General features: G+C 42.4%; 2 protein-coding genes across 8 annotated transcripts in view; one reads left to right on the forward strand and one right to left on the reverse strand.

Moving 5' to 3' along the window:
• The first annotated feature begins 89 nt into the window (after positions 1-89).
• On the forward strand, positions 90-3,978 carry PRPF38A (pre-mRNA processing factor 38A). Its single transcript, XM_071565566.1, has 10 exons — positions 90-302; positions 388-547; positions 1,048-1,169; positions 1,352-1,437; positions 1,587-1,697; positions 2,237-2,349; positions 2,835-2,861; positions 2,939-3,036; positions 3,342-3,390; positions 3,634-3,978. The coding sequence occupies exons 1-10, from the start codon at positions 173-175 to the stop codon at positions 3,674-3,676; spliced, it is 939 nt and encodes a 312-aa protein (XP_071421667.1). The 5' UTR covers positions 90-172; the 3' UTR covers positions 3,677-3,978.
• A 726-nt stretch (positions 3,979-4,704) lies between these two features.
• The window catches only part of TUT4 (terminal uridylyl transferase 4), a 43,365-nt gene continuing 25,160 nt past the window's right edge, over positions 4,705-22,909 (reverse strand). For 6 of the 7 annotated variants that reach the window (XM_071565563.1, XM_071565560.1, XM_071565562.1 and 3 more), the window contains exons 14-30: positions 22,530-22,680; positions 21,912-21,998; positions 20,418-20,521; positions 20,006-20,063; positions 19,808-19,911; positions 19,526-19,615; positions 17,882-17,995; positions 16,721-16,798; positions 16,160-16,337; positions 15,764-15,811; positions 15,594-15,676; positions 14,133-14,248; positions 12,456-12,616; positions 11,428-11,525; positions 8,648-9,170; positions 6,266-6,439; positions 4,705-5,266 (exon numbers count right to left, since the gene is read on the reverse strand). In XM_071565563.1, coding sequence (XP_071421664.1) covers positions 5,175-5,266; positions 6,266-6,439; positions 8,648-9,170; positions 11,428-11,525; positions 12,456-12,616; positions 14,133-14,248; positions 15,594-15,676; positions 15,764-15,811; positions 16,160-16,337; positions 16,721-16,798; positions 17,882-17,995; positions 19,526-19,615; positions 19,808-19,911; positions 20,006-20,063; positions 20,418-20,521; positions 21,912-21,998; positions 22,530-22,680 — 2,259 coding nt within the window. In that variant the 3' untranslated portion in view covers positions 4,705-5,174. The remainder of the gene's footprint in view (positions 5,267-6,265; positions 6,440-8,647; positions 9,171-11,427; positions 11,526-12,455; positions 12,617-14,132; positions 14,249-15,593; positions 15,677-15,763; positions 15,812-16,159; positions 16,338-16,720; positions 16,799-17,881; positions 17,996-19,525; positions 19,616-19,807; positions 19,912-20,005; positions 20,064-20,417; positions 20,522-21,911; positions 21,999-22,529; positions 22,681-22,909) is intronic. The other variant, XM_071565565.1, reaches the window with a different exon arrangement.

Consider the following 22,909-nt stretch of genomic DNA (forward strand, 5'->3'; position numbering starts at 1 on the left):
GCGCGGAAGCCCCGCCCCCGGCCGCGCACGCGCACAGCGCCCCGCCATGTTTGCGGCGGGCCGCCCGCAGTTAACATGGCGGCGGCGGCCCCGGAGGCGGAAGGCGCGTCAGCGCTCACGGAAGGGCGCGGGCTGAGGGGAGCCGAGCCGAGCTGAGCTCCCGACCGCGACCATGGCCAACCGCACGGTGAAGGACGCGCACAGCATCCACGGCACCAACCCGCAGTACCTGGTGGAGAAGATCATCCGCACGCGCATCTACGAGTCCAAGTACTGGAAGGAGGAGTGCTTCGGCCTGACGGGTATGGCGCCGGGCCGGGGCGGGAGCGGGGCCCGGCAGGAGCTGCTGCTCACGATCTGTCCCGCCCTGTCCCGGCCGTGTCGCAGCCGAGCTGGTGGTGGACAAGGCCATGGAGCTGAAGTACGTGGGGGGAGTCTATGGCGGCAACATTAAGCCCACGCCGTTCCTGTGCCTCACGCTGAAGATGCTGCAGATCCAGCCCGAGAAGGACATCATCGTCGAGTTCATAAAAAACGAGGACTTCAAGTAAGCTTTAGCGGACTGTTCCCATTATTTGGCGTTGTTGTAATGAGCAAAAGTGCCCCAGGCAGCCAGGGAGATCTCCGTGCGGGGTTTAGGTCTCCTTGGGCCCTGATAACTCAAAACCAAACCTTTCCTCTCGCTTTCAAGACTGCTGTCCTTGTCATTGGTGTTCAGAGTAGCTTGCACTGGTGGGATGTGCTCTCTGTGGTAATAAACCTAAGCACGAAGTATTTGGAACAAAGTGCATAAAGGGAACCATGTTAATCTAATTTTTCTCTGGTATTTCTTTCATCTCTATCTCTATCAGTGGCGATGCACCCAGACATCATGCATATATACACACACTTGAATATATATATTTTTCATGTATTTGAGTATGTGAAGGAGGAAATCCAAATGACTGTGTGTTCTATTAGTATACTGATTTTCCTCAGAAACTCTTTTTTTGTCCAAACTGCTAACTGTGCAAGAGGCCCAGATCCATGAGCAGGTTCCCTTCCCAGGTATGTCCGAATGCTCGGAGCGCTGTACATGAGACTGACGGGCACTGCCATCGACTGCTACAAGTACCTGGAGCCACTGTACAACGACTACAGAAAAATCAAGAGTCAGAACAGAAATGGGGGTAAGCACTGCCACGTAGCTGAGGCTTTAGTTACTCACAGATGACCATGCTAGATAAAATATGCTATTTAGCAATAAAAACTTAAAATCTGTGGCATAAGCAGCCCATTTGACATAACTGAAGTGTTTCATCTTTACTCTAGCCACTAATCTTGAGTCTTAAATGCTATTTTTCACCCCCAGAATTTGAGCTGATGCATGTGGATGAGTTTATTGACGAGCTACTGCACGAGGAACGTGTGTGCGATATCATTCTGCCTCGACTGCAGGTTGGGAAAAGTGGATGGTTATGGAATTCTTAACTGCATCAGGTTCTGTAGCTGTATCAGCTACTGGCCTGTTGTATACACCTATGGATGCCTCCTCAGGTGTTTGTTCTTACTTGGGTTGTGTTGGATAAAGTTGCCATTTCTCCTAGAAACGGTATGTTCTGGAGGAAGCTGAGCAGCTGGAGCCTCGTGTTAGTGCTCTGGAAGAAGACATGGATGATGTAGAATCGAGTGAGGAGGAGGAAGAGGAAGATGAGAAGGTTGGTGAACTATTTTGGAAAGGGATAGTTAAAGCTGAACCACTTTAGAACACTGTATGGTCTATGATAAATATTTGAGGGGAGGCACCACCAGGAGGCTGCTGGCAACTCTTACCTGCCCCTTAAAATATTTTCATATAAGCAGCCTGTGAGGATTTGTTAAACCCTGAAGCAGTTCTGGAGTGCTCTGTGTTTGTCAAGCTTTTCTGTCTCCTGAAGTTCACAAATCTGAATCTGTTCTGTGTTGAACATATTTCAGGTAAATTGTTTTACTTACATGTGTAATGGAGAACTAAAAGTGATGATGGAAGTTATGGTGACCATCACAGTCAGTGCTGCTGTACTTCTTCAGAATCAACAGTATGAGAAGGGGCTTTTTTTTGATGTCCAGTTGGCAAGTTCAGGCAGAACCACTCCCATGAGATACTTCACTTGATCACAACTATTGTCGTTCGTATTAATTGTTCAGAAGTCTTTACTGGTGGCTACAGACCTTGGTGAACCAAGACTTACAGAACCTGTCCCCTCCTTGTTTGCAGCTGGAGCGAATACCATCTCCTGACCACCGCCGGAGGGGGTACCGAGACCTGGATAAACCCCGCAGGTCTCCCATTGTGCGGTACAGGCGCAGCCGGAGCAGGTCTCCAAGAAGGTGAGGGGGCTCTGCCTGAGCAGCGTTTTCCATTCTGGTGGCTGGAGCACAGAGCTCAAGGTGGCAGTTCAGCCAGAACCTCTCACACCTCCCAGGTCCTTTAGCTGCTTAGCACAGCCAGCCCACCCCTCTGCCTATTTCTCCAGTCCTTCAGTAACTCTTACACTTGCTGGCCACCTTTAGCTAAATTTGCCAGTACAGTGAGGATGTTAAGGAGAACCAAGTGCTTTGTTTTCATATAAGCCAGAGGCTGCAGAGAAAATCCTGCTGAATCCTCTTGCTGATAATAAGCCAGGAAGAACTCCCCACTAATCTCCCTTGCTCCCTGCATGGCCAGTCCCGAGGCAGGTCTGTGTACAGCAAGCCAAGCACACACTAATGGGGGAAGGGGAAGCCCTGCTGCTGTGGCTGGAGGACGTGGGAAATGAAACAGCTGGCTCTGCTAATGACTTTTAGTAATTTTTGCTTTTCTCCCCCATTTGCAGGCGAAGTCGCTCTCCAAAGAGAAGAAGGTAGTGTTTTATTCTATCCCTTAACCTCAGAACACTTGCAGTGTTAGTTCAGCTCCCTCACAGCTTCTCTCTCGCAGCCCATCGCCCCGCCGGGAGAGGCACCGCAGCAAAAGCCCGAGACGGCACCGGAGCAGGTCCAGGGAAAGGCGACACAGATCCAGATCTAAATCTCCAGGTACTTCTGTCATTTACAAATTAACTCTGGCAGGGCTTTATGAGCAGAACATCAAGAAAAATCTGTGATATGGTATCAAGAAGTAGGATTGGTGCTTAATCTGGCTCGTAGAAGTGCTGGTTACATGAAGGCACAGCTGGAGAACTCCTGTAATGCATGTAAAATTGTTTTCAGATACTTGCCAGGAGGTTAATTTGAGTGCCTAATTAAGGCTAGGGTTGTTCTGCCATTACTTAGCACGCTTGGTCAGTAGAAGCAGAGAATTCCAGGGTCTGTGGAAGTAACTGTACCTTTTTATCTCACAGGGCATCACCGTAGTCACAGACACAGAAGTCATTCCAAATCACCTGAAAGGTAAAGGCTTGGCTTATTTCTTAAGGGCATCTGTAGCAGCTCAGACTTATCATTTAATCTTAGGGATTGAGGTGATTTTACAGTGTTGGAGATCTAGCGTTTCACAGAGTACTTTTCTCAGGGGTGCAGTCAAGTCACAGTATCCGTATTTGAGCACAGAAAACATCCTTTTACTGCTGACTCACCTTAGTCTTTTGAATTAATTACTACTCCTTTGTCAGAGAGCTTTTTTTGTTGTTTCAGATCTAAGAAAAGTCACAAAAAGAGTCGTCGAGGGAATGAATGACAAACCAAACCCAGCACAGAGTTTAAGGACCTTGAACTGCAGTCTAATGCTGTTCTATCTGCTTTGTGGGACAGCTGGATCTGTACTGGCTGCTTTACCAGCCCATTTCTTCCATCGTTCTCCTCTTGTATGAGTCTTGTTTTGTGTTCTGTTGGGGTTTTTTATTAAAAGCAAGCTAAGGATACTTTTTATGTAGTGAGTTAGTCAGCCTTGTGCTAGAATCTGAGGATTGTTTTTGTAAATTGTTTTTCTCGAGGCCTGTAAAAAACAGGGAAGAGCAATAAAAAAAGTTTGTCTTTCAAGGCTTCTGGCTCTATCTTTTCTAATACTGTGTTTAGGTGTTCCCTGTTTGAAGCTGGTTTCATGCCTAAGTCAGGGTGGGTTTTGTGTTCAGTTGCCAGGAAGTGTCTGTTCCAGTCCCAGACACTGCAGAGCCACCTTGGAGCTCCAGTACAAAGGGGAACAAGACCATCAAAATCCAGTGACCTCCCTGGAACTGGGGCCAGAACAACACAGTGATGCTCAGCTCTACCTTCTTAATTAGAATTGGGCAAGTGCCTGTTTTAAAATGTAGAATAATTAAGCTGTTACTGAAGTTACAATTCTCATTTTAGTATGTTTAATTCTGTGTCACAGGAGATCAGCTGTAGCCCCTTGTGTACTGTGCCTTTATTCACAGCCTTGTTTCAGGAGCAGGGACTGGCAGGTTCATCCCTGCCTTTAGAGCTCAAGGATTCAAGGATTCTCATACAACATTGCCCAGTGAGTGTTGACAACACAAACTGGGGTATGTCCAGTGAATTTATGGAATGTCCTCTTTAAAATTGCTTCCCAGTGCAGAATGAATTTTCCAGAGTATTTGCATATTATTTAGATATCTGCAAGACACACACCTTGGCTGTGACCACCACATGCAAGTCTGCAGCTTGTATGACACGTTAGAAGGATGAACATCTTCAAGATCTTTAAAGCCATTTTTGTTATTCTGGTTTCCTAATTCCAACTAAAGCAAGCATGCATACAAATAGGGAAGAGGAGAAAGTCTTGCATCCTTTTTTTGCAGTTTTATTTTTCTTTTAAAAAGTTTTTTGGCACTACATAGTTCTGTAAAGAATAGAAGTGACAAATTTTTAAACACATGAAATCCCCTTCTAATTTTATTTTTTTAGAACAATATATATAAAGTCTGAAGCAACCAAAGTATGAATACAGCTAATAGAAAATAAAGAACTTAATTTTAAAAATTCTCTCTCTTTACAGTTTATCAAGATAAAACAAAACACAATTCCCCTTAAAAATAGGGTAATAAAATAGATGAAATTTGTATCACTCAGTTTTGTGATACTAGTAAAAACTATAGTTCATATCTATGTACAAATGATACAGTTTAAAAACAGTCTTAAATAATCTTGTATCTAAACATGTTGCATTAAGATTTTAAATCAGAACCTGAATTTTTTCCTCCCCTCCCCCCACCCATCCACAATCCCATTAAATTTCACTTTTTCTGTTGAATGTAATTCAGATTCAAGTGTGGGTGTCCTTGAGACAGAAGCGAGAACCGCTGGTTACTCTGCATCAGTGGACCAGCTAAAAGAAAATGGATCACAGTTACTTCAGCAAATCCAACATTTAGCAGTGCTTGGCTACATTCAGTGTACTAATCTACCCTGGAAATACAGCCATGGACTAGACTGACACCAACGCTATCTGTACAACCAGCCCATTTCATGGGACAATGCAGGATTACTCACTATCTCCAAAATTCCCTAAGAATCATCAATACATAGTTTTGCGCAATTACTTCAGTTATTTAACAGAAATAATTTCGGGATTTTAGGGAAATTCAGGTTTCACTTGGAAGGAAACCCTGCTAGAGCCAAGAGATTAGATTTTGAAAAAGATTTGGCACCAAGACCTCATTTTATACCAGGTGACCCAGGAACACGTAACTGCAAATCCTCCAAGTCAAACTTGGGCATCATTTCTCTTCTAGCTGAGTCTTCTTCCTACAGCCCTTCCCACCCTGCCAAATGCTGAACATCTTTACCTTCCACTGGCACCAGAAAGAGCGGAGATAAAGTCAGTCCTTGGCAGTACCCTGACTAACTAAACTGACCTAACTCTGACAGCAGAGGGGCTGCACTAGGTAACCTCCAGAAACCCCTTCCAACCTCATTTTATGGCCTTGCAAGTTTTTATTTGTGTAACTCATTCCACAGAGCAAGGCACAACAGCCAAATAAAATCAATTAGGACAAGTATTTCTTCATATTTTAACATGCTCGGGGGCCAATCTCAACCTCTACTGAAGCAGAGGTGGCTATACAGTGAGACTGCAGCAGCAAAGGAAGGGCTAGAAGTGCAACAGACTGCAGACTGATTTCAAAGTGTTGTTTAACCCCTTCCCTCCCACGAGGATTTCTATCCATCCATCCCTAGGGGAAGCCAAAGTGTAGATTTGACTCTTGGATTCATTATGGTTCCAGGGAGCCTAGCAAGTGAAACATGATTCCTTGGCTTTTACAGCCTTGGGGACAGCAAAGAGACACGTTGCATGAGCTGTGGATTCACACACTAGTGCTAGTACCTTGAGGGTAGAAAGGTTTGTTCGGTTGGTAGCTGGCATTTCCCTGCTGCACGTAGTTTTGAGGCATATTGTAAGGCCACGCTCCTCGGAGGAGAGGAAAATGGGTAGGGGTCCCATGGTCCCAAGGGACAGAAGGAGGGTTCATTTTACCAAACTGTCCTTGGAAACCCTGATCTATTTTTCAATTGAAAGGGAAAAGCACATTGCAAGTTGAAATAATTAAACAGTAAGTCACAAATACAATTTACATCTTAAATAACAGTTTGCAGGGGACTTAATGTCTGATGTGCTACTTTTTTTTCTAATACACATCAATAAAATTACCACCTAAATTACTTCATTATTCATTATTATGGAATTTATTGGGAAGGAAGAAAGAGGATGAATCAGTATTAAAATCAAGACCTATGATTTCATTATTCCTATGTCATTCAAATACAAGGTCTGAACAAGGTTACTACTGTCTGATCCCACACAAATATCCACTCACTGACATGAAATTATCCTACTGCAAGAAATAACTCCCAGATGTACACTAGAATTCCACTAATTTTTACATGCTTAAGAAACTTGCTATCCAGATCAACGGACCAACTTAAAATTGATTGTTAAAATATTGTTTAAAATTGAAGTTTAAAAATATAAACTTTGGAAATAAGTACACAAATTGTAAGGTATTCCATTCACAATTCTGGTATTGCTGCAACACTGGGGATGAGAAATCAAGCATCCAAGGAGGCAGGACACACAACAGGAGCAGGAGCTCTGCAATATGCATGAAAACAGTTGTCTGTCTGAAACTTGTTATGATCTACTTCTGATCAGTTCTCTATTGAAAAGAAAATTTAAATAGCTCCTTCCAAGTCACGGTTACGTGAACCAAGACAAAGCTTCCACAAAGTTACTGTTCTCAAAGTGTCCTGAGCCAAGTGAGAAACCAGACTTCAAACAGAGGGGAGCAGCCCATCTCCCCTGAGCACCCACCCTCTGGCCCCAGCTGACAGGCAGCTAAGCCAATAAGCAAATAAAACTGATTAAGAAGAAAATACTGTGACTGAAAACTTAGGAAAATGAGTGTGATGAGGTTGGAAATAAGTAGTAGATGAGGAATGGGGTAAAAAAAATATTGTGACTGACAACACAAGAAAACTGAGAGAATGGGGAAGAAATGAGAATTTATGGTGCTTATCTGAAAGAAGGCAGCTACCTGGGCTAGGAGACTTGGATTGGAAGGAGTTGCTTGAGAAAAAGTCAAAGCTGGAGTGGACATGGAGACAAGCATGGACACAGAACTAAGATCAAAAATGGAGAGGGAGGGACACAGCACACTGGAGACACACAAGAGACACAGTGAGCAGTTTCTGCATCCTCTAAAATATATTCCCCATAAAGCTTTGAACAGAAAATCATGTCCATCTCCAGCATCTCAACATATATTTGAAACTCACTGGTGAATTATTCTTCACCCAACATTGTAGACTCAACTGAGAAACTACTGTTGCTGTCCATCACTTTGGTAGAGCAGAGAAAGGCTGGGCAGGAGATCCAGAATTTCCCCCTTGTGATGAACTGCACCACTACATTGTATGATGGATGTATTTTTTTAAACATAGGACTTACACACTCAGAATAAATCAGAAGACCATTATCATGATTTATGATCTACAGGTAACAGTTAAAATTTAGGTGTTGCCATAGTTCATGTTGCAGAGAAAAGTGACTGGGCTGTAATTATTACACAGTGCTTCTCCTCAGCCTCAAACACACCACATACTTGGCTTTGCTATGAGGCAACAGGCTGTTGCTCACCTGCTGCAGGAAAATGCACTTTCAGGAGTCAACATCAAAATTATGGAAGTTAAATGTGGCAGGATAAACTTAGGAAAAAAGAATGGATAAGATGAAGGGATATTGTCCTAAATGCAAGGAGGGAATATTCAACTTGCACAGCCATAATCCTACCAGTCTCAAGTTCATGGCTGCAGTCTCAGCATTTCTCTAATGAACTGTGTAACAACATACTGATCTTAGAGGTCTTTTCCAGCCTTAATGTCCTACGGTTCTATGACAAAACAAACCCATCATTTGTCAGCATATTCACAGGAATGTGCTTTAGACTCAAACAATAATTTGGACATTTCTCAGTTGAATGCAGGATTTCTCACTGTTGCACAGCCACTGAGGGCAGACAGGACCAATGCCTAAGTTACAGATACAGTACCTGCCTAATTCTTTTTCCTCTGAAAATGTTAAGGCAGTGAAGGTAATGGTTTAGTTTCTTAAGCATCATCTTTAAAACAAGTTGGAAGAGTTAGCTGTTTCTGTAACACTTAACACTTGTACACAACGTGCGAGAGGTTTGATACAACAGAGAAGAGTTACCTGAATTCCCCACAGTGCCATTGTTCACCAGTGAGTTTGGAGTCACGGGATTGTGCCAGTGTCCCTCATGAGAAGTGCTGGGGATTCCCATGGGCCTGGCAGCAGGCTGTGCAAAGATGATACTGGGATCATTCAAGCTTACACTGCTCTGGTTATTTGTGGTGCTGCTGCTGCCAGATCTCATAGAAAATGGAACATTTGTCGAATGAGGAGGGTTACTCGGTGCAGAGTGAATAACAGGCCCATGAATAGGCCAAGAAGTGTTGGGAAGCTGAATTTGGTGATGGTGCATCTGAAGCAGTCCCAGGTTATGCAAGGTGGAATACTGACCTGGGGGAGATTGGGCAAAGTTAAACAAAGGCAGCTGGACCTGATGGGGTGGCTGTGCACCCTGCTGTGGCTGCGGACCGTGCTTAGACTGGGATATTGGTTGTGGCTGAGTCTGGGTAATGGAGGCTGGCTGAGAGGAGCTCTGTGTGAACTGCTGAGGTTGTGGAGAGTAAGATGACTGATGCGAATCAGACTGGAGGGGAAAACAAAAGTATGTATTTCTGATTAGTTTACTAGCCATTTAATGGTGGTTTTCTTTAATAAGAACCCTCTGTAATAGACTATTCATAAAAAAGGCAAAACACCCCCAGGACCACACCCAAGTTCCTGCTGGTTTCAGTAAGTGCAGTTCCACTGACACTGACTTCTGTCAACAAGTAATTTGGTCTGTGAATGTGGCACATCCCACCATCAGAAACATCATTCCAAGCAAACATTAGGCCCAAGCTCCTGTTAGACTCCTCACACATCTGCTTGTGATTTTTCATCAGTGTCTTCCCCGCCCTACTTATTTACAACCCTGAATCTCATTAACTAATTACCTTACTTCTAAATAGAGGGGTTCTTATTACTACACACAGGTTTTTAAGTAATTCTGAAGCTTCTAATATTTCTTCCATTTTTTAAAATCCATAAAATATGACATGCAAAGTCCAAACCCCCAGTTTCAGCCTTCATATCCTGATGTTAGGCCGTGGATAAAGGCATAGAAATCCCAATTATTACAGCCTTTGCAGAACTCTTACAAAGCTTTCCCTTTAGCAGCAACAGAAACAGGCATCAGGCCATTTCATCTGTTTGGAACTGCAACTAAACAAGGAAGCCCTTTGAGAAGTGGAGTGGCTGAGAAAAGAGTTCCCCCGTTTATCTGCCAATAGTTAATACCCATCTCTGGATTAACCAAATCTGGTTTTAAGCACTGGGACAAGATGCTGAAGTCATAAATGCCTTCAAAGAGGCATTCAAATGACAGACAGGTACCTAAACTAGAGGTCTGCAGGACTCCCCCAGGCCAGAGCATTCCTTCCAGCATCTCACTGTGTGTCTGTGCCTGGGAAAAAGGCCAGAGGCTGGGACTGCTCCCTGCTGCTATTCCAACTGTCCTTGCATGAGTGCCTCCTATACTTTCTAACACACCAGGAAGAGAAGGCAAAACTTGGGATTTGAAAGATGACCACCAGTTTAACAGTTTAAACACTATAAAAAGGAAGAACATGCACTGCTCACAGCCTTCCTGCAAACATGAACCCACCCCCAGCATGCACTGGACATGCCAGCTGCAGGAAGGGAGGAGTGCTAAGCTCCAGTCTCCTCATCTGCTTCCTATTCTCTCCCTCTTGCTCCACTAATATTCCCACTTCCCATTCTCCTCAAACAATTTCTGCACAGCACGTACTCATCAAGAAATCCTGGCCAAATGACAACCATGCAATGCACAGAGAGTCTCTGACATCCAAGGGACACAAGAACGTGCACAAGTAATAGGTGCAATGTGCATGATGTGTGCACCCACATGTTCAGCTTCAGCATCCCAAGCAGAAATACAGAGCTCCCAAAAAACACTCTTGTGAAAGGTTCAGCCTTTCACTTAGATCAAGCCTGTATCAATCCCTCCTTAACAGCATATTAATGTAGTAAAAATAATGTCATATGGTGTCTGTTACTGGAGCCAACATTCCAATAAATGCTCACTGATCAGTTAGGAAACACCCTACACCCAAAGCAGTAAACTGAACAAAGAGCATTAGTGCTTAGCAGCCCTGATTACTGTGTTTGTTTACTTGAGTGCTTCATTAGAAGGCATGTTTCTGAGACTGACAGCTTAAATTAATTTCTGATGAATTCTGTACTCCAAAAATACTATATGTCAACAGTTGTATTTGCTCCAATACCCTCTGCTACCCATCTACATTTAGAAGTAGGTTAAACATATTTTATGTAGTTTTACAGAGACTTGAACAAATTTTAAGATAAAACTATGAAAAATTTCCCCATTGTTCTGCTTGTGGTTCCAGTGTGCTCTGGCAGACTTTGAGTTGAAGTTTGATTCATCTGTGTGTTCCCTGTTTGTCCATCACAGTCCCTCCAGAGAGTTCTCTTAAAACACAGAGTCATGGTTGTCACTGACCTCAATCTCCAGCGTGCCAGCAATGAGCTATGCTTTACCTCCCTCAGTGACTCCAGAATGTTGCCAGAATAATTAAACACAAGACTCCAAAAGGCATCCTGGCTTAAATCTGGCCTTTCAGGTTCCCAAGGTATCTCACATGAAAACTGACTATGATGTTTCCACACTGAAAAGCCAAAAATGCTCTCCAGGAGACACTGTTACAAATCAGAGTTTCATTCCCTGGCAGAGCGCAGTGCTGTCAACTGCAAAGCCCAGACTCGGGAAACACGTGCAGAGCTGTTCCCAGCAGGGCTGGTTCGCTCCAGCTCCCTGAACTTACACATTCCGAGGGCTGCCTCGTGCGCAGGGGCCGCTCCACCGGCTGCTGCCCCACTGCCACCAGCTGGGAATTCACCATGCCTCGGACCAGCTGGGTGCCTGAGCAGGGAACAAACATGTCAGTGCAAACCACAGGCTGCAGGGTCACAGCAGGGAACAGAGCTCTCATGTGATACAGGAAGAAAATCGCTTTAACCTCTCCTTTAAGTGGAAACTTTTCCCTCTACTGGCAACAGACAACATTTGCAGGTAGAGCAGCTAAACACAAAATCTATTTTTGAGTAAAACAAGCTCTAGCATGAACAAGGCTCACTTTGCTATCAGGTGGGAGCACTATTTTATACAGGTTTCCACATTACTGCTGCAAGCAGTAGCACTTTAAGTAACAATAGCAACAGCAAAGGAAGTAAAGGAAATAAAAGAGTAAAGCATAACAGAACACAGAGAAGCAGCAAGGTTCTCTCTGAAGCTCATTTATGAGTGTTTTTTCTACTTTTTCAAGTACCACAGGCACCTAAGGGCCTAATTTGAATGGATTTGCAATTAGACCTGTCTCTAGGCACAATCAGTAATTTGAAAGCTGAATTTAGCCTCCTAATTCATCTGTACACAATTCTAGAAGTGTTACTGTAAGACCTCTGATTTTTGCTGAAAACACATTTCCTTACCTCTCACAGATGATGGGGGGTTAGCTAACATTTGAGAGACATTTGGAAGAGGAAATGCATTCAATTATTGTTATTATTATTACTACTTCTAAATGCACCCAGTGTGAGTGGGAGCCACGTAATGCAACACCCTGAAGTCCACTATACTTACTGGTGAGTACAGTTTTACCACTCATGCAAAGACTGTACTTCAGGAGGCATTACTTAGTCCCCTTGAAGAAAAGCAACACTTGGACTAAAAGCAATGACTGAAAATATTAGTTGCAGGATTTTTTTAAGGTTAATTGCCAGGTCTGTATAGAAATGTAGAGAAAAGGGATCTCAGAACTTTCAGATTACACTAAAACACAAACCAGGTTACCTGGCACGCTGTTATTTCTCTGACGGGTTTGTTTGAATTCAGGACAATCTCTCCTAACGTGACCCACATCCCCACAGATGAAACATCTCTTCTCTCTTGTTTCTCTGTCATCATCTTTGACTTCTTTTTCATCATCTTTCTCATTCTCCTTTTTCTTCAACCTGGAGCATGATTTTTATTAGCAATATCACAAAACCACACACAAAAATCTCTGTAGAGTTGTTATATTGATATGTTCAAAGGAAATGGTTACATAACCAACAGCTGCACCAGAACAGGAATATATTAGGAATCACTTTTAGATTCTGGGCTGGTTAATAACCTGTTTGTATAAACTTAATGAACTCAGAAGCTCCCCAGACTTGTCCCAGAGCTGTCTGACTGTGTTAGTGCAGAACTTTGCCTGCAGTTCAGCAGCTCAGCCTGCCAGATAGCTTGGGAGTAGTTCTGTGCAGTGAGCCCAAAATATACCCTAAACAAGTGACCTTGTAGATACAACCTCCCCCTGACTGGAGAGGATACATTTCTCTGTAAGTGTGTCTGAGTCTATGTGTGTGTGTGGCTCAGCTTAGCGAACAAAGATTTGGGAAGGGCTGTCCCCACGTGGGTGTGCCCTTCCAGCCTGCGCAGTGGATTTTAGGTGAGGCTCAGCGTGCGCAGAACTGGCCCCACCGTTTAAGTCCTGAGGTTCATCTGCCACGGCCGAGCAAGCTTGGACGGTGACAGTGAAGTCCTCAGGACTAGAACCTACAGCACTCAGCATTTCCCAGGAGGTCTCCCATCCAAGTACTAATCCGGGGCTGACCCTGCTTAGCTGACCCTGCTTAGCTTCCGAGATCTGACGGGATCGGATGTCAGGGAGGCATTTAACTGCCTGTCTGAGCCTACACAGGGTGTGAAAGAAAGCACCAAGGCTCCTCCAAACACTCTGTGCTAATGCAACAGGAGCAGAACTAGTGATCAGGAACCATGACGAAATAAAGGTCTTTTTCCCCACAAGATATCTGTAGGATTGTTACATATAAATATTATTTTGTGAGCTGGATATACAATTTGAGAGAGATCCTGTGTGACTGTGCTGTTGAAGCAGTTTGTGTGAAGAGCAGGTCACAACTTCTTTCCCCAAGGCAGATGTAGGGAAAAGGTGATGCAATTCAATGTGCTAGTGCTTGTTCAGAGAGCAGCTGAAAGAAACATCCACCTCTGACCTTGGGGCTCCAGTCCACTTTCATGTACCCTGAACTCTGCTGACTGAACAAAAGGCTGTAAAACAAGGACTTTGTAGCAGGAAGAGACCAAGAATCCTGTGAAGAATTAAGGAGCCCACAACTGACCATAAGGAGTACATGAAAAAGTCCAGACTTTAATCTGCAGTCTAATGGCTTCAATAGGTTTTAGGAGGAATCAGACAACCTACACTGAATGGGTCATCAAAACTCCAAGCTGTGAAAAATGTGAGGAGTGCACATTCTCTGTCAATTCTTGGAGAACTGACCTGCATGTACTGGAGACTCCTTTTGCAGGAGTTCTGGATACAAAATTCATGAGTGAAATTCATGTACAAGTGTGAGATCACTGCCACTAAGATGATATTACAGAACTGCACCTAATTATGTACATTTTAACTATTCCTAGAGTTCAATAAATGAACTTTTACCTGCCTTGTATCTTACTCACCTCCTCCTCTTTGGACAGTCTTTCATGTAGTGACCAATCTTTCCACAGACACGACAACATCTGTCGTTGGGTGCCAATTCCCCATCTGTCAGCACTTTTGAGTCAAAAAAGTATTCCTATCAAAACACATCAGACAGATAAAATATATAAAACATTCACTTGCAACACTCAGAAAAAGAAAGCATAATGGACAGCTTTCTCCTCCCATTGTTCCCTAAATGTTACTACTTCTTGGATTATCCCTGGTCCTTTCCTTCCCCTGGATATTGGCAGCTTTTTCAGAGATATGAAGCAGTTTGAGCTAAAAAGGGTAGTTTGGTCTCAGGGCCAGAGGCTGAATTTGCAGCCCAGCCCAGCCAGGCTCCAGCTTGCTGCCACCTTCCACCTCCCCAAGGCTCCTCTGAGGGCAACGTTTTGCCTCTGATCTATTTTGGTGTCTGAGTCACTGCTTGGATCCTTTCCAAAGGAGCCAATGTCCCTTCCCAAATGACATAATTATATCCCCCCAGACAGAACAAAGCTCAGGTGGGGAACAGATGGAGCATCTGCAGACTGACCTGCATCATTCCCTTCCCCTGGAATTTGCTCAGGACAGCTGCACTTCTGAGGTGTGTCAGCACAAAGGCCACCGTTTACAGCCTCTGAGCAACATAAATATTGTGCAAGTACTGTCCTGCCTGAAAGACTGAAATGGAGGTAACAAACTCAGAAAAGAACACAGATAAAGCAAGCAAAGGGAACAGAGAAGACAGGGAAGAATGATGGGAAATTAAAGCTTTAGGAACACAAGCCCTGTTAAAAGTCACTGGGACAAAGTCCTCTACACTGTTTTAGAAAACACCTTTCTAAGCTGATGTAAAAAATACTAATTCCAGTTGATTTATTTGCTCATATTAAAAAAAACCAGTTGTCTATTACACATCAAGGACTGGACCCTGGAGCACAGAGGAGCACATTCTCCAATATGATGTTGCAGGGACACATTCCTGACTCTGACTGTGCAAATTTTGAAGGTCCACTGTTAAAATAATCTACCATCATCCTTTTCCTTCCTTACTATCCCCATCAACTGGAAAAACAAAGAAAATGTAACATCTCTTGAATCTGTTTTCTTTAGCTACATGAACAGCTAGTAAAGTTCCTAAAGCTGTTCCTGGGTTTTACAGCCAAAGTTGCAGTTCTCTGCAAGACTGAACGTCATACAAGGAAAAGTTCTATTAAAAATAAAAACCAAATGAAGTTTACTTCACTCAAACCTGTCAAAAATATCCTTCACCCATCCAACTATTTCAGTGAATTTTATACTGCCCAGTATTAAGCTGCACATTTCATGCAGATGAAGTGTAATTCCACATGTTGTGCATAACAAATTGATAAACACATACAAGAGATTGTCCTTGGGTGCATCAATTCCCTGGACAAAGAAAAGTAAAAACCATTCTAAAAACTCTGAAAACTTACAGCTTCTCTTCCAACAGCTGGGTAGAAGGGGGTACCAAATAATTTCCTCCCATTGATAAATGCCTTCATTATGAAATTGGTCACTGTTGAAGAAAGACAAAGTTATTGAAACACAACAGAAAAGGCAGAACTCAGTGAACATTAACCATTAGTAGGCATCCATGGCTTACTTTTTCTAGAGACTCCAGCACCAAGATTATGATTCAAGTCAAAAGGATCTGTGCAAAGAAGGGAGAAAAACAGATCAGTGTTGAAAAATATATGCTGCAACTCATTTTATGTTTCTTTTAATGCAGAGAATTCCATTTTAAATGCATTCACAGAGCAGATTACAGCAAAGCAATGCTTAGTGTTTTAAAAATATGTGACTATCCATAATACAGTATGAAGAGCATTGACTGACAGTACAAGTGAGTCTAATCTCTTTTGTAGCTGCAGGGTTTGCATCACTGCTTTTCTAAAACACTGATGGCAGCTCCCTCACACCAAGATCCTGTGCAAAGAGAGGAGATTCCCAAGCAGCAGAGCCAGTGCCCTCAGTGATGGGCAGGGCAGCAGAGCAGCACCTTCGATGGCGATGCACTTGGACGTCCACTGCTTCTCAAACGTCGTCAGCAGCTTCTTCTGCCGGATGCTGATCACATACTCCTTGAAGTCGAACTCCTCGGTGTAGAAGCGCAGCAGGCCCAGCCACAGCTCTCCAAGGGACTCTGTGTTCTTCCCAAGGGAAGGCAGACGCTTCTTCTGCAATGGGACACCATTCATGCAGCCACAGTTACTGACTGACTTCCTCTCCTGGAATACCTCTCTAATTACGAGCTTGCCTACCATGAACGGTCTCATTTAGCTAAAATAAGGTCAAACCACTACAGTTAAGACTAATCCTGGACTGGTTTTGAGAATAAAAAGTACTTTTCCTGATCTACGTGATTTAGAAATGACTTAAAATAAACCAGGACAAAGCAGACACCCATTTCAGCAAAATGGGACTCATTTGGGATAATGAGATAACTAATCATGGATATGGAAGTTTAACTACTCATATATTACACTGCTAGAAACTTGAGTACTTTCCCATAAAAACAGGGTTCAAGTTTTAGTGACTCTTCTGGAATTAAGAGTATTACCAATTCTTCCATGTCATCAAAGAAAAACGCATTCCATCCATCCACCATTCTTTGTGGAATCTGTTTGCCATCAAATATCTGCCGAAACAGAGCGGGCACAGTTACCACCCTAATGCAAAGTCACCATAAAACACTTGCAGCTTTGCTGGTAAAGATAATACAAAACTATAAATATTTTATCCATTACTCCTGATACAGACTGAATTTCCCATTGGTAAAAAGTTTGAAAGTCTTCCTGCATTATTGCTGTACCTTTCTCAAAAATATTTGGTTATTTAATTTTACTTGTTCCTTGCAACTAAGAAAACATGACTGAATTACCTTGTCAAGATTCCAACATCCCTCTTGCCCACAGAGTCTCTAAGGAGACTTTATATGATTTCTATTACATTTTGACTTTAGCATAGCCAAGGGGAAATTCCACTGTTAGTTAAAGGCACTCCCAGGGTAGCAATAAAATAACAACCCCCAACCACTACTAAAGGATCAGCAAGAAAGTCTATGAGTCTCAGCTGCAAGGTTTAAGCCAATTTTCCTCTTGCACAGAAACCAAAAAAGTCAGCAAGGGATAATTTTCAGACGTGCCTGGGAGTTCCAGAGAGTCTCCAGGAAGAGGCAGAGAGCTGCCTAATTATATCCTCCCCACCCATACAATGGAGGTACAGAGCATTATTTTCTTAATAAAGTTTCCTGGCACATGTAAAATATTATCTTTAAAGTTATACCAAAGCATCAATTATCTTTTTTCCCTTATCAAATAGTAAAATAAACTTTTTCTCTTACAGATAAAGTGCTGAGCAATAAATAATGCTTCTGACAATAACTGGTTGAAGAGCTGGACTCACATTTCAAGAGCATCTGGTGCAGTCTCACAATTACAATTCCCTTCTCTCCAAACCACCTGTCAATTTTTTCTATCCTGTTCAGCATATAAATATGATCATAAGACCAACATCCCAAAGTAAATGTAACAGCAGAACTTAGGCCCAACAGATTCCCAATTTTGTTCTAATTTTCTTGGTATGTTTTACCAATTAAAACCTGCTAAATAGAAGGGCCCTGTATTTCATTCATTCCCCCGATCCTAAAAGCCCAGACTTCCCATATTTGACTTAAAAAAGGGTGAATCTTTTCTCATAGCCTCATTTTCTGCAAACCTACCTCCTGAAGAACTGGAATAACTGGTGGGTTTCTCTGCTGTAGGAAGTACAAAACCATAAGGATGTAGGCATAGGAGGACAGACTCCCACGGGATGCATCGCCAATATCGCAGCGCTGCACAAAGACATTTGAAACAAAACACTGAATTCACATCCTGTCATTCAAGACTAACAATGTCAGAGAGCAAAGAGAATTCATACTAGTAACAGCAAATACATTTATCTCGTAACTAAAATTTGGTTTATGAAGCCTGAAAAATAAATGCCCCCAAGAGTCAAGTGCCATCTGGCAAATCCACAGCATCATCTGATTAACATAAAAACAGAAAAGCTTCTCATAGCCAAAATAATTTCTTTAAAATTTATGATGTGCCAAATTGAAAAAAAAAATCAAAATCCTCAAAACATAAATCGCAAGTTTCAACTCATGTTACTCAAGCTGTTTCTATGATTCCTTGTCTTGGTTTCCGCTCTCAGTTTTTTAAAAAAATTAATTAATAGGCAAGTATTTCAATGTTGTATTGGCAACTTAGGGAATAGGAGGTATTTTGCAGGCATACACACACATCCCTAATTAACCATGATCCAGCCTGCACAACACAGTGTGGAACATCCCTGCCCATGGCAGGGGTTGGAATCAGATGAGCTTTAAGGCCCCTTCCAACCCAGACCATTCTGTGACTGTGTTCAGTGAACAGAGGATCTTATTACAGTATAACCTTTCCACAGCACCTGCATCTCAGATATCCTTTGTTTCAAGGCAGTGTCATAGCAAACAACACATTTTTAACCTCCTAGGTCTGCAAAAACAGGGATTCACAAATTACTTTCGCATTAGCAGCAGCAGTGACAGCTGTTCCTGGTTTTCCTGCCAATGCAAACAGAGCAGGAAGCATTTTGCATATACATGCAGGAGTGCATGTCCCACAGCTTGGAAATTGGATCTTTACATTAAAATTTTAAGAACGTACACAGTAATATGCAATGCTACCAAATCCCTGTAAGAGTCATTATTATCAACACAAGGCATTTTTATTCTGGACACAGAAGGCCATGGCATATTGTGCATTACTGTGATCACACCAAGAAAACAATCATTCCCAGTTTTGGTGGCAGAATAACAAGCATGTCCACTGCATTCTGGCACAAAGTTATTTTATTCATCTTGATGTATTTTATTCCATGAACATCTGGTAGCATGATGCATTCTCCGTAAGCCATTTTTTATTTGCCCCAGTTTCACTCAGCTTTCCTTGAATGTGTCTGGGGACTGTATTTAATTTTGAATAAAAAGCAACACCACGTATCAATTATCAAAGGCTGTAAAACATTTTGTTAGAATATCATAACAGGGTATGTGGTATCTGATCTTTCCAAAGTCCTAAAGTCAGGTCTATGTCCTAGGCATGTCAAGCAGAGACTCAGGCATTCATTTATCACCCCCCAGCTCTCTACACCTGACTTCTACAGTAAGCTAAACAAGGCAAGTATGCCACAAGAAAGCTGCAGTAATCCTGGGGCTGGTCCTACACATGGACACTGAATTCTGTTGTCTCCTTTCCAGCTGGTAGTAACAAAAGGTAACTTCAGTGGCTGTAGCAGAAAAATCTGTGTTACACAAATAAATAGTTCCTTTTTGTATTACCTTGGCAAAAACCTTCATTGTGTAGCCCAGGTACTGCACTCTGGGATCAATGGCTGCGTAGGTAGCCAGCATCCTGGTGTTGTGCTGTGCCTGGAAACAGGGAAAACAGAGGCAAACAGGTGGGAGGGTGTGGGCCACTGAATTTAAATAATGCAGAGGAAAAACACCAACATACAAATACATTTTAATTCTGGTTTCAAAGTTACTCCCTTAAGTGACTATTTGAGGAAGGAAGAAAGAATTAAAAAGCTGCACACAAAGCAAAGCCAAGCAGATGCTCACCAGTGTGTTGTATAAGCTGATATCTCCCTCTAAGCCACTCCGCCTGTGCTCAAACTTCACTATAGGCACTTTGGCTGTTGTTATAGGCAAGATGTTTCTCAGACCTGGGGAAGCAACACTTTAGTACATAAAACGTTTCCATTAACCACATTTATAGTAAATCTAACTACAAAACATGTAATACTTCAAAACACCTACCTGGATGCTTCTTAAGAACTTTTGCCAAACCTTCTATTATTTCTTTACAGTTTAATTTCTAGGAAGAAGAAATATCACAGCATGAGACATTAAAACATGGACGCTATTTCAACAAATACCTTTACTGTCACATGTATTTCACAGAGGAAGAGTCCATGCACTGGCAATGAACCAGCACATGAATTTAAAACACCTGGGGACTCACATGCTCTATGTGGACAGGTACAGTGTGTCCATAGGGCACTAAAAGTTAAACAGGCTGTATCTTGCTTCAGTTGTGCAGAGTGCAACAAGCCAGTGTGCTACTAGCAAATCCTACCTTTTCTGTGGACAGAAATCTTAACTGCATTAAAAAGCCTTAAAGAATTCTTGAACTTAAAATAGCAGATTTCATCAATTTCAACACTCTTACCTCTGCATTTTCATGGCCTTCCAGTGTCATGCAGATATCCAGATCGCTGTCCCGAAATCCAAATCCATTCTTTGAGGATCCAAATAAGCAAAGCCTGGCTTTGTCTGATCAAAAGAATAGACAAAAATAAAAAGGTAAATTCTTTTGCAGCTGAATGGTAAGTGCTTACTACTATGGAATACTCCTTAACTGTGATGTGCACATGCCCATAAAAATGAGCTTCAAGAGAGACCTTCCAATATCCTTCAAAGACTTCAGCTTTGATAAAGGAGGCAGCACAATACAAAAATTATTTACCAAAACTAAGGCAGGATAAAGCCCACGTAATTTCTTATGATTGAGGTGTATTACAGAGTCACTATAATCATCAAATAGCATCTCTAAATGTGGTGCAAAGTTTTGTGGCATGTGACTGCACTCTCCTGTTTTAAACAAATCAAAATAACATGCAAACCCAGTCACCAGTGCAGCTTCACCCCACAATAAAGACAGAGCTACTCTTAAGACAGCTCATATACTACCTTTGGTTCCACTCACACTTGATCTAGGTTATATATTTCACCTGTGCCAAGGTAAGTTTGGCCAACCAGTAAGTTTTTGTATCCATAACATACTCCTCAAGAAGACACAAGCAGTAAGGTCACTATCCTTCATGGAACATTCTTTCCCAGTTGCTTTGTTTACAACACAATATTACAATGTCTTTTCAGTCTTGTAAAGGAAAGTGAAATTATGTAGTTACGAGGAATTCCTTCCTACCTGCAAAGAGTGCATTTATCTGTTCAACTAAAATCAATGCTAGGGAAATACACCTAACACCTATGCACAGCTTTCTTCCTAACCTTCAACAGAGTCCAAAACCTCAAGTCTTTCAAGGCGTTGTAAGAGGTCTCAATCCTCAGCTGCTGCCAGTACATGGAGGCACATCCAGTAAGTGGATGGAAGTGGAATTCACAATTCCTGGATGACTGGCCAGCTACAGCAGAATGGATGGCCTTCCAGTGACTGAAATTCAGGACACCTGTGTTTGGTACCTGCTCCAGCACCATTTTACACCACCTACAAAACAATCACTGTGCATCTCTGTGCCTTGACTGCCATCACTGCAGTCAGACCTCTTTGCCTGTTTTATGTGAAGACAAACTCATTAAGATTTCCAAGACTATCAAACATTGGTGACTAAGCAACAACAGCTCTTGGCCCATGACCAAAAGCTAACACTAAACCCAACCAAAGTGTCTTTTTGTCCTGACTTCAACAGTCCTGTGCCTGCACTGCTATTCTGGCAGTTCCACCTCTACTCCCAGGGCATTTCCATGGAACAGCACAAAGGGATGTTCACTGTCAAGTCTGCAAGATGGCTCTCCATGTAGAGAGAAAAGACATGACAGTGCTCTAGGCAAGGAAAATAAAACGAGACAAATCCCATTTTGATGTTCTGGACATCACAACTGAAGAGAGCACTGTCAAGAATCACAACCTCCTGTTACATACCATTGTACTCTTTTCGAATAAATCTTTCCAAACTTGCCAGTATTTGTTCTCTGTTCTGTTGCTCAGACAAAGGAGGGGATAATTCATCTAAGTAAAAACAGGTTAAAACAGATTAGGTGTGACATTCAGCTACCTCTAAAATCTTTTCCAGCTAATTAAAAGATTGGATATTTTTTATGTTTACTTTGCCTAAATATGTGGTTTTGTATCATCAGAGTCTTCAGGGTTTTATTTCAATATCTGATTTTACTGCAGTTATTCAAACACAGGGTAGCTTGGTGGGTACCTGGTGTCCAGCCAAGGTTAACCACCACAGCACCCAAAAGGGGCTTTACCCCAAAGACACCACAGGATTTGGCAAGCACAAAACCCAGTAACTTTTTACAGGCCCTGTGAAAAATCCCATGCAGCATTAGTTTCTTAGATCTGTTACAAGGTATCACAGCCAGGGAGTATATAAAAATTAAAATATTGATCAATTTGCAGTCTAGGGCACCTGGAAGACTTCTCCCTACTGAACTGTAAATAATTATAAATAAGTAATTTAATCCTACAGTTTTCAATTTTTCCAGGTTACAGATCACAGCATACAGTAGTTGAACCACTTTTTGAACTTACCAAAACATCTTTTACACACTATATCAAGTATTTCCCGAAATCTGTCTGTCATTGGTGGTAGTGGTTTTAGATCAATTTTCTTGAAATCCTCTGGGCAGTCATTTTTGGAATGTCCATCCCGTTTGCAGATGCTGCATACTATAGTTGGTGGCTTTGGGGGGAAGAAAGGTGCACAGATGCCATTTACTTTAAAGGTAGTTCAGCACAGGTAACACCTCCAAGTAACCAAGAACACTTGAGACATGAACAACAACAGAGTGTCTACAAAGAGCAGAACACCTCATCATCAGGTTGCATTTAGTTCTCACAGTGCTTAAAGGCACCTGGAAGTTCTACAAGGAGCGGAGGAAAGGGAGAAATAACCCAAAGAACAACCAAAA

Source organism: Pithys albifrons, chromosome 10 (genome assembly GCF_047495875.1).
Source record: "Pithys albifrons albifrons isolate INPA30051 chromosome 10, PitAlb_v1, whole genome shotgun sequence".
Classification (NCBI taxonomy): Eukaryota; Metazoa; Chordata; class Aves; order Passeriformes; family Thamnophilidae; genus Pithys; species Pithys albifrons.

Coding starts and splice junctions, on each gene's coding strand:
- PRPF38A (XM_071565566.1), top strand. CDS start 173: ATGGCCAACCGCACGGTGAAGGACGCGCACAGCATCCACGGCACCAAC. Junction 1,438..1,586: donor TCATTCTGCCTCGACTGCAG/GTTGGGAAAAGT, acceptor CATTTCTCCTAG/AAACGGTATGTTCTGGAGGA. Junction 3,037..3,341: donor ATCCAGATCTAAATCTCCAG/GTACTTCTGTCA, acceptor TTTATCTCACAG/GGCATCACCGTAGTCACAGA.